General features: G+C 49.0%; 1 protein-coding gene across 1 annotated transcript in view; it reads right to left on the reverse strand.

Moving 5' to 3' along the window:
- LOC122542980 (myoferlin-like) overlaps nucleotides 1-7,696 on the reverse strand; it is a 169,293-nt gene extending 161,597 nt beyond the window's left edge. The window contains exons 1-2 of the mRNA XM_087984303.1: nucleotides 7,624-7,696; nucleotides 4,182-4,237 (exon numbers count right to left, since the gene is read on the reverse strand). Coding sequence (XP_087840429.1) covers nucleotides 4,182-4,237; nucleotides 7,624-7,696 — 129 coding nt within the window. The remainder of the gene's footprint in view (nucleotides 1-4,181; nucleotides 4,238-7,623) is intronic.
- Between the last annotated feature and the right edge of the window lie 3,722 nt (nucleotides 7,697-11,418).

The raw sequence follows: 11,418 nt of genomic DNA on the forward strand, positions 1-11,418 counted from the left end.
CCCCTCCCTTTCGTATCTTTCCCCTCTCACCCTAAACCTATGCCCTCTAGTTCTGGACTCCCCCACCCCAGGGAAAAGACTTTGCCTATCCACTCCCCTCATAATTTTGTAAACCTCTATAAGGTCACCCCTCAGCCTCCGACGCTCCAGGGAAAACAGCCCCAGCCTATTCAGCCTCTCCCTACAGCTCAAATCCTCCAACCCTGGCAACATCCTTGTAAATCTTCTCTGAACCCTTTCAAGTCTCACAATACCCTTCCGATAGGAAGGAGACCAAAATTGCACGCAATATTCCAACAGTGGCCTAACCAATGTCCTGTACAGCTGCAACATGACCTCACGGCTCCTGTACTCAATACTCTGACCAATAAAGGAAAGCATACCAAACGCCTTCTTCAATATCCTATCTACCTGCAACTCCACTTTCAAGGAGCTATGAACCTGCACTCCAAGGTCTCTTTGTTCAGCAACACTCCCTAGGACCTTACCATTAAGCGTATCCGTACTGCTAAGATTTGCTTTCCCAAAATGCAGACCTCACATTTATTTGAATTAAACTCCATCTGCCACTTCTCAGCCCATTGGTCCATCTGGTCCAGATCCTGTTGTAATCTGAGGTAACACTCTTCGCTGTCCACTACACCTCCGATTTTGGGGTCATCTGCAAACTTACCTCTTATGCTCACATCCAAATCATTTATGTAAATGACAAAAAGTAGAGGACCCAGCACCGATCCTTGTGCCACTCCACTGCTCACATGCCTCCAGTCTGAAAAACAACCCTCCACCATCACCCTCTGTCTTCTACCTTTGAGCCAGTTCTGTATCCAAGTGGCTAGTTCTCCCTGTATTCCTTGAGATCTAACCTTGCTAATTAGTCTCCCATGGGGAACCTTGTCGAATGCCTTACTGAAGTCCATATAGATCACATCTACCGCTCTGCCCTCATCAATCCTCTTTGTTACTTCTTCAAAAAAACTCAATCACGTTTGTGAGACATGATTTCCCACGCACAAAGCCATGAAAGCCATGCCCCCACCTCCGCTGCATTCCCTCTGCCCATTACAATATATTTCATTACTCGGACCACAGCGAGAATTTTGCAAGCACGCTTATCCAAGGGAAGGTAGACTGACATTACAGGCAGTCCAGAGAAGGTTCATTAGGCAAACCTGGGAATGGAGGAGAGGTTGAGCAGGTTGGACTTGTACTCGTTGGAGTTTAGAGGAACAAGGCAACCCTATCGAAATATTTAAAATTCTTAGGGGACTTGACAAGATAGATACAGAGAAGTTGTTTCTCACTGTGGGAGGCAACGACCAGGAGGGTAATCTCAGAGTAAGGTTTGCCCATTTAAAACAGAGAATTCTTTACCTCAGAGGACTGGGGGATTAAGCATATTCAAAGGTGAGATGGCCAGATCTTTATGCAGAAAGGGAATCGAGGGTAAAGGACTGTAAAATGGAGGGAAGGATTATCAGCCATGACGTCATTGAATAGTGGAGCAGACTCGGTTGGCCAACATCTGCTCCGAGGAGAAAGTGAGGTCTGCAGATGCTGGAGATCAAAGTTGAAACTTTATTGCTGGAACAGCACAGCAGGTCAGGCAGCATCCAGGCAACAGGAGATTCGACGTTTCGGGCACAGGCCCTTCTGTCCCCGCCCCCAGGCCTAACCCCGCCCCCACATCCAGCTCCAGTCCCACACCAGGTCCTAGCTCCCCGCCCTGCCGTGTGTTCACCATCTCTCCAGACTTGCCCCTCTCTGAGGATGAAAGATCAGTCCTCAGCAGAGGTCTCACCTTCGTTCCCACACGTTCTCGGGTCAATGAATTCAATACACGGAGTGACACCAAACAATTCTTCCGCCGCCTTCGCCTCCGCGCCTTCTTCTTCAATCAAGACTCTCGCCCACCCTCTGACGACCCCTTCTCCCACCTCCAACACACCCTGTCCACCTGGACACCCCGTGCTGGCCTCCTACCTGCCCTCGACCTCTTCATAGCAAACTGCCGCCGCGATATTAACCGCTACCTGAACTCCCACACCCCTCCCACCCACTCCAACCTCTCACCCTCGGAACGCGCAGCCCTCCACTCCCTCCGTTCCAACCCCAACCTCACCATCAAACCAGCTGACAAGGGAGGCGCAGTAGTAGTTTGGCGCACTGACCTTTACACCGCTGAGGCCAAACGCCAGCTCGCAGATACCTCCTCCTACTGCCCCCTTGACCATGACCCCACCCCCCACCACCAAACCATCATCTCCCAGACCATCCATAACCTCATCACCTCAGGGGATCTCCCATCCACCGCCTCCAACCTCATAGTCCCACAACCCCGCACCGCCCGTTTCTACCTCCTGCCCAAAATCCACAAACCTGACTGCCCCGGACGACCCATCATCTCAGCCTGCTCCTGCCCAACCGAACTCATCTCGGCATACCTCGACACGGTCCTGTCCCCATTAGTCCAAGAACTCCCCACCTACGTTCGGGACACCACCCATGCCCTCCACCTCCTCCAGGATTTCCGCTTCCCCGGTCCCCAACGCCTCATCTTCACCATGGACATCCAGTCCCTGTACACCTCCATCCCCCATCACGAAGGACTCAAAGCACAGATTCCTGAAGAAGGGCCTGTGCCCGAAACGTCGAATCTCCTGTTCCCTGGATGCTGCCTGACCTGCTGTGCTGTTCCAGCAATAAAGTTTCAACCAACATCTGCTCCGACCTCTTCTGGTCTACAGAGCTCACGTGGCTCTCACATGCCTCGCACATATCTCCCCATGTACTAACATATCTCCCCCTGTGCATCTCAGTCAATTTTCCTTCACCCTCTCGTCCTGCCCTCCTCTGTCTGTTCTATCTCCCTCCCTGTTACCTCCCTACCACCATTACGTGCGGGGACACCTCCCACCTTGTACATGGCAGGTACTCATGTGACTCAGCCAATGTTATCTATCTTATACGTTGCAGGCAAGGATGCCCGGAGGCATGGTACACTGGGGAAACCGAGCAAAGGTTAAGACAATGGATGAATAGGCACCGCACAACAATCAACAGACAGGAGGGTTCCCTCCCAGTTGGGGAACACTTCAGTGGTCCAGGACATTCAGCCTCGGACCTTCGGGTGACCATCCTCCAAGGTGGACTTCGGGACAGGCAGCAGAGAAATGTGGCCGAGCAGAGGCTGATAGCCAATTTCGGTACTCGTAGGGAGGGCCTGAACCCGGACTTGGGTTCATGTCACATTACAGGTGATCACCATTGCACTATACACACTCACAGATACTCCTACACACACACACACACACACAGGCATTCCTATACACACATACACACAGACGTGCACACACCCACACACACCCTTACAGACACACACACTCCCATACTCACACATGCACCCCCTCACAGACTTAAGACACTCTGCACTCACTATACACACACACACACACTTTCTCACACTCACAACCCCCACCCCAGACAGACACACACACACAGAGACAGACAAAGACCCACATGCGCACGTATATTTTGTGGGGTGAATTTGTACTTGCAGGGTTACATTGTACTTTGCTCAAGAACTGCATGCATTCATGTAGAACTCCGTTATCTCACTTTTTAGATCAGAATCAATCTAAATATCATGGCATAGACACCTTCAACATATTGTCTAGCTATCACCATTGTTAACAGCTAACCCGAGAATGCAACTTTTTTAAAAAAAGGTTTTGTGATTTACACATGAAAGAAGTGAAACTATCTCTGTATTCTAACAGATGAAAGGCTTAACAGGCAATCAATTTTTCAATGTATAATTTCAGTTACATCACACTGTAAATTCTTGCTATAAATTTTGTGTTAGGATTGAGCCCTCCACTATCACCTGAAGAAGGAGCGACGCTCCGAAAGCTAGTGTGCTTCCAATGAAACCTGTTGGACTATAACCTGGTGTTGTGTGACTTTTAACTTTGTACACCCCAGTCCGACACCGGCATCTCCAAATCCTGTCACCAAGGTCACTCTTGCCCATCCTGAGCAAGGCTCCAACTGGGCCGTGTCAGGCTGATCACCTCTAAACTGCAACTCTAACTGGAGATTGTTGCTCCTGATGCATGAGCATTTTTCTGTGACTGTGTGTAAGGTGCCTAGGTTGACCCAGGGAGTGCTTTTCCACTTGCCTCATTCCACTTTACGTTCTTCTCCTCGTCTGATAGGCTTGTTCTCTTCTTTTTCCCTGGAAAGGTGCAAGAAAAAGAAAATCAGAGTCGGGTATTAGTAGATATGGCTCACCAACACTTCCTGCCCTTTCAGTTACCGCCCTTCCTCAGAAGGGGAAATGGCAGACAGGACATATTACGTGAACCAAACTGAGAGAAAGCAGAATGGGGCCTCATTTCTCAGAAGCCCAAGGGCCATGAGCAGAGGGATCTAAAGTACAGACACTAACGGCGATATTGCAGATTAATTAGAGCACGAGAAAAATATACCAGAAACAGCAATTGCTGGAAAAGCTCAGGGGGTCTGGCAGCATCTGTGGAGGGAAAGGTGTCTGTTGCTGATTACGCTCCTGCCTGTTTGATTGGCACCCATCCATTACGGCCACATGGCTCCGTTTGAAGCAACAAACTAACATCAGTCCAAACTACATCGGCCGTTCCTTCACTCTTGCTCTCTCCCTAACAGCAGCGTGGGTGTATGTAAACAGGATGGAGTCCAATGGTGCAAGGCACCTCACCACGACCTACTCAGGGTCAAATGGAGGAGGAGGGATCAGCTACAAATGCTGGTGTCACTAGCGATCCCGGAGTGGTTAAATTGTGAATGATCAGAAGCCACAAGGCACTCGAATTGTCGCTTCTTCCTCGAATGCCCGAGATGCCTTTATGCAGGAGGTAGTTAAGACTGAAGGAATGGGTTGCCAATAATATTGGTAATGCAGACACAAAATCGGATGTACAGGTATACCACAGTGGTATGGCAGCATTGCTATGACCAAGAGTTAGCACTACCACGACTTACAACGAGAGAGCGCTGTTCACGCACTGTTAGTTGCCAAACAGAAGCAATATCAATTAAAAAAAAACACCAAGTCACAGAAGTAAATGGTAAGGAGCCCCTTGAAGAAGAATGAACCACTGTGGCTCAGTGAATAGCACTCTCACAAGATCCTGTGTTCAAGAGTATAGGAGTTGGGAGGTCATGTTGAGGCTGTGCAGGATATTGGTTAGGCCACTTTTGGAATTCTACATGCAATTTTGGTTTCCCTGCTCTGGTGTTGTGAAATTCAAAAGGGCTCAGAAAGGATTTACCAGGATGTTGCCAGGACGAGAGGGTTTGAGCGAAAGGGAGAGGCTGAATAGGCTGAGGCTGTTTTCCCTGGAGCATCAGAGGCTGAGGGGGTGACCTTGTAGAGGTTTATAAAATCACGAGGGGTACGGATAGGGTGAATAGACAAGGTCTTTTCCCAGGGGTGGGTGAGTCCAGAATGAGAGGGCATAGGTTTAGGGTGAGAACGGCAAGATTTAAAAGGGATCTAAGGGGCAACTTTTTCACACAGAGAGGGGTGTTGCCAGAGGAAGTAGTGGAGGCTGGTACAACGACAACATTTAAAAGGCATCACCATTATTAATGAGGGTATGGAAAGCTGGTAAATAGGAGAAAATCAGTTTAGGGTGTCTGGTAGGTGCAGATGAGTTGGACCAAAGGGTCTGTTTCTGTGTTGTACAACTCTATGACCCTAAGTAAAGAAATTCCTTCTCATGTCAGTCGTCAACTATCATTCCCTCATCTGAAAACTGTGTCCCTTCTCCATGGTCTAGATTCCCAAGCCAGAGGTGAAACAACTTCTCAGTGTCTACCCTGTCGAGCGCCCTCACAATATTGTTGCATTCCAACGGCTCTCCTACCATTCTGCCAAACTCCAGGGAATTTTAGACCCTATTTGTTCAGCATCTCATCATTGCTTACGAGGGGTTCGTCCTGAGTTAACATTTCAAGTTGCGTGACCTTTCAGCAGAATGGATTGGAGCTCAGAAATTGGAGGATAAATGCTCCAGACAGGGGCTGGGGATGGGTAAAGAAGCGAGAGAACAAGTGGAGACCAGAGATTGGTATAACAGGAAGGAGGAATACCGGCATTGGGACCACAAGTATGTAAAAAATAGGTTGGCTGAGCTGAAAGTAGCCTATTTGAAGACAAGGCCTTAGGTATGGGAAATGGAAGGCGTCCTTAACTTTAAATTATTGATTATAGGCATTGAGTCCTGAAAGTGGAAAATGAGATGCTGCAATTCCAGCTTGCGCTGAATTTCACTGGAGCATTGCAGCAAGCCAGAGACAGAAATATTGGTCAGGGAGCATGTTGTGTTGAAGAGGCAAGCAGCTGGAAGCCCTCACCCTTACCCCTCATCCAAAGGACATTCCTGTGAACCTTCACTGCACCAACTGCAATGCAAGTTCATCCTTCAAGCATGGAGTCAGAAATTGCAGATGGTACTCCAGTTGTGGTCTCACCAAAGCCATTTATAGTTACAGTTAAGATTTCCCTGTTCCTGTGCTCCAGTCCCCTTGTAATAAAGGCCAACATGCCACCTGAGTGTGAAAGGTACTAACATTCATGGAGAAAAAAAATTTGTGGTTTAGCAAATCTATCGCTCCAAAAAAGTCACAAATACAGCCAAAGATGAGATAGGTGGAAATCTGGCTTAAGCAAAGACTTCTGTACCCCGCTCCAGGACTGGACACAGAAGTGGAGTTGAGAAGGGGGAAGCGGGTTGAAAGCGATACCACAACAAGCTGAGAAATTGCTTTCTCGGGAATGATAGGTCACATGGGGTGAGAAGATCACAGGGGTGCCTTGACAGCAAGTGTGGATCGGAATGTTTGTACAAAGGGAGGGATTTATGGAAGAGAGGAAGCTTGTGAACTGGGAGAGGTATGACGAATGGCGACAGAGGCTGAAATCACCACACAAGTGTGGAAAGCTACTTGCGACATAGTTTGAGGCAGGAGAAGAGGAGATCGGCGAGGAACTTGCTGTGATACAGGACAAAACAAAGAGAGAGTAGGTGGAACAAAGTGTAGTGTTCCAACGAGGAGACAGAACAAGTTCTGTGGTTCACAGAGAAGGGGCAAGTGATGTGGAGTACAGCCAGATGAAGAAGCAGTACGAGGGAAGAAGCCCTTAACCTCACCTCCATCAAGACCTTGATGTTGGTGTGAAGGCAAGGGCTTTATGCACTGACTAATAAATGTTTTGGAGGCAGTTTCAGACAGACAGTAACAATAATCACTCTGCTGAAGATCAACGGGGCAAGGAAAGCTGTGGGAACAAATGGGAGGCATCCGGGCTGGCATAAACTGAGAATCCGACTTGCAGAGAGTCACAACTGTGCTGAAGGAGCCCATTCAACCATCAAGCCCACCATGGCAGCTCTCAGTGAAGCACACCAATCAGTCACTTGTTCCGGGTTTGAAAACTGTTAGTCAATGACTTGAGGAAGGTTGACGCTGAGGCAAAGGCAGAGCTGTCCACAATGTAGATGGTGAAGGTCACTGAGAATGCATGGCCAGAACCACAACCTCTCCCCAACCCCCGTCCCCACCACAAACACTGCTCACCTCTGAAGAGCACAGACACGTGGAGTTGGGAGCTCTCCTGCCTGTGGGCGGCCAGTCCGCCCACACGCAGCATCCTCTCAGCCGTTCGGCCCTTACTTCGCTCTCATTCCCGGTTTGGCTGAAGCTCATGTCTGTCCCCGGGTGCTCCTGCCCGCTGTGGTCCGTGCCCCTGCCCCTGTTCACTGGCAGAATTCCCCATTTCTACCCAACCCCTCCCCCCCCTCCCCCCCGGAATGAGGGCAGCTTCACCGAGTGTAGCAAGGAGAGTCACGTGACAGCAGACAACAATGAGGAATCACGTGACAACTGGATGGAATTCAGGTCACACGACAAGGTGACAGTGGGCAACAATGGGGGTCACGTGACAATGGGTAGAATCAGAGTCCTGGGACAGCATGTAACAATGGATAGAATCATGGTCAGGTGGCAACAACGGGCATCACATGACAATGGGTAAATCGTAGTCAGGTGACAGCAAGGAACAATGGGCACTGCTGGAGAACTGGGCAAACAAACTGGTTGATGATTGCTTATGCCTCCCTCTTCTGACAGAATGCTCGGTCACAGTTCTGGCTGGTTAATTTGAGGAGCAGCAGAGGGAGGTGAGATCCCATGCCGATGAAAGCACAGGTGAAAGAAGAGCCGCTTTTGCGTCCTTCAAACTGGCCAAAGCACCCTAGCGCCAATGCAGCGCTTCCCAAAGCGTAGCCGTGGTTGCCAAACAATGCGGAGGCCTTTTTTTTAACGTACAGTTAAGTTCCCACAAACAAATATAAATCTTATGGCACAAAAAGGGGCAGGTTCTCATGCTGGCTAACGAGAAAAAAAACCGATGTACACAACAGGAATATTGAATAAATTCTCAGCAATTTGTCTTTGCCTTTCCCGACAGTACGGAAACAGGCCCTTCTGCCCAACGAGTCCACACCAACCCTCTGAGGAGCAACCCACCCCAGACCCAGTCCCATATATTTACCCCTGATTAAGACATCTAATACGATGAGCAATTTAGCATGGCCAATTCACCGGACCTGCACATCCTTGGACTGTGGGAGGAAACCAGGACACCCGGAGGAAACCTACTCAGACACAGGGAGAATGTGCAAACTCCACACAGTTACCTGAGGTGGGAATTGAACCTGGGCCCCTGCTGCTGTGAGGCAGCAGTGATAACCACCGTGCCGCCCAGACTAATCAAATTGCCCCGTTCTTACGAGAAATGATGGAGCTTTGAGGTTAACTCAAATTAACACACTCAGTACCCGGAAATGGGATGTCAGTGGTGAGTGGCCCTGTCTCCGAGCTCCTAACCCTAACTTGACAGCCAAGGAAAGCTCAGTCACAACAACAGCCACAGCCAAACAACACGGACATCGGCTGGAAAACCATTCCAATGTGCACACAGAGTGCAGGCAGTAAGAGTGGGAGAGATTCCTGGTCGAAGGAAGGAAGGAAACTGGAGCCTACCCTATCCCGAGCTGCAGGCTCCAAACTCCAGTGGACATTGCAACAGCCACTCTGAATCCTTTTGAGGGGCTGAACAGGTCGGTTCCGTTGGCTGGACGGCTGGAATGGATGAGGTCAGTGCCGACAGCATAGGGATTAGATTCCTGTTCTGGCAGGGGGCATGAGGAAGCATGGTAAGGGGATTGAGGACCTGCCTTATCATGGGGAAGTCACAGCATGGAAAGGCAGACCTGTTTTCAGGCAGGGAATGTGAGAAGACAATCTAGAAATATTCTTTTCATCCATTCTGTCCACCTTGAACATGTTTCCGCTGATGGGTGAGTGCCGAACCAGAAGACACAGCTTAAAAATACGGAGTAGACCATTTAGGACAGAGATGAGAAGAAACTTCTTCACCCAGAGAGTGGTGGCCCAGAGGGCAGTGAAGGCCCAGTCTCTGGATTCATTTAAGTAAGAGTTGGATAGAGCTCTCAAGGATAGTGGAATCAAGGGTTATGGAGCCCTTCCTGAAGAAGGGCTTGTGCCCGAAACGTCGATTCTCCTGTTCCTTGGATGCTGCCTGACCTGCTGCGCTTTTCCAGCAACACATTTTCAGCTCTGATCTCCAGCATCTGCAGTCCTCACTTTCTCCTTATGGAGATAAGGCAGGAACAGGATACTGATTAAGGATGATCAGCCATGATGATATTGAATGGTGGTGCAGGCTCGAAGGGCAGAATGGCCTACTCCTGCACCTACTGTCTATTGAACTAGAAATGAAATTATAACATGAGGTTGACTCCAAATTTCAGTAGTTTGTAAAGATTTCACTCTGACTGCCACATCACCATGAACTTCTTCACCATGTCACTGAAATCTGTATGCATCAAATTCCAAATACAACCTCTTTCCCCAGTCACCTCAATGCCCTAATTCTTGAATCTTTCTGTCCCATCTATCATCACTTAAACAGGCTTGCTCTTTCCACACTAATTCAGAGATTGAGTCACTCAAGAAGTTGATGTAATGAGTCATTGTAACAGAGTGGCTTACTTAGCCATTTCAGAGAGCAATTAAGAGTCAACCGCATTGCTGTGGGTCTGGAGTCACATGCTGGCAAGACCCAATAAGGATGGCAGATACCCTTCCATTGATAATTGCTTCATGCTTATCAGTAGTTTCTTAATTCCAGATTTTTTATTGAATTCACCGTGGAGCGGCACTGTGGCTCAGTGGTTAGCACTGCTGCCTCACAGCGCTATGGACCCAGGTTCGATTCTAGCCTCGGGTGACTGTATGGAGTTTGCACATTCTCCCCGTGTCTGCGTGGGTTCCCTCCGGGTGCTCCGGTTTCCTCCCACAGTCCAAAGATGTGCAGATTAGGTGAATTGGTCATGCTAAATTGCTCGTAGAGTTAAGTGCATCAGTTAGGGGAATGGGTCTGAGTGGGTAACTCTTCAGAGGGTCGGTGTGGACTAGTTGGGCTGAAGGGCCTGTTTCCACACTGTAGGGAATCTAATCTAACCTAATCAAATTCCACCACCTGCCACTGTGGGATTCGAACCTGGGTCCCCAGGACATGAGCTGAGTTTCTGAGCTAAGATTCTCGCGATAATATCACTCGGCCATTGGCTCCCCTCAGAGATTCTCTCAGAAATTCAGTTAGTGTTCCCTCGGAATCTAAAACAGAAGTTGCTGGAAAAGCTCAGCAGGTCAGTGAAGAGAAATCAGAGTTAACGTTTCAGGTTCAGTGACCCTCCCTCAGAACTGATGGTCGCTAAGAAAATGTCAGTTTCTGTGCAGAAGATAGGTGGGTGTGGGGGGGAAGGGGTAAGGAGTAAGGAGTTAATAATAGAGTCCAAAGAGAGAGGAGACAAAGGAATTCATAACAATCTGGCTGGGGGGGGGGGGTGAATAGCTGTTAATGGAGACTCTTCGCGGCTAACAATAGGTAGCGTGCAATGGTAGATTATGTGATAAGGCCTGATACGTGGGGTGGGTACTGGGACATAGGAGACTTCAGGCCCGAAAATTATTGAACTGGCTATAGAGCCCAGAGAGCTGCAGGGACCTGAAGCAGAAAATGAGGTGTTGTTCTTCCAACTTGTGCTGAGCTTCACGAGAATACTGCAGTTAGCCCGAGTCAGGGATATTGGCCAGGAAACAGGGTGTGTTGATAAAGTGGCAGGCAACTGGAAACTCAGGAGCATTTTTTGCCGGCAGAACATACATGTTCTACAAAGCGGTCAGGGAGAAAGTGAGGACTGCAGATGCTGGAGATCAGAGCTGAAAATGTCTCGCTGGAAATGTGCAGCAGGTCAGGGAGCATCCAGGAAACAGCAGAATCGA

The sequence above is a fragment of the Chiloscyllium plagiosum genome, unplaced genomic scaffold (assembly GCF_037043375.1).
Source record: "Chiloscyllium plagiosum isolate Xiang-an unplaced genomic scaffold, Cpla_swu_hap1 HiC_scaffold_48, whole genome shotgun sequence".
NCBI classification, from domain to species: Eukaryota; Metazoa; Chordata; class Chondrichthyes; order Orectolobiformes; family Hemiscylliidae; genus Chiloscyllium; species Chiloscyllium plagiosum.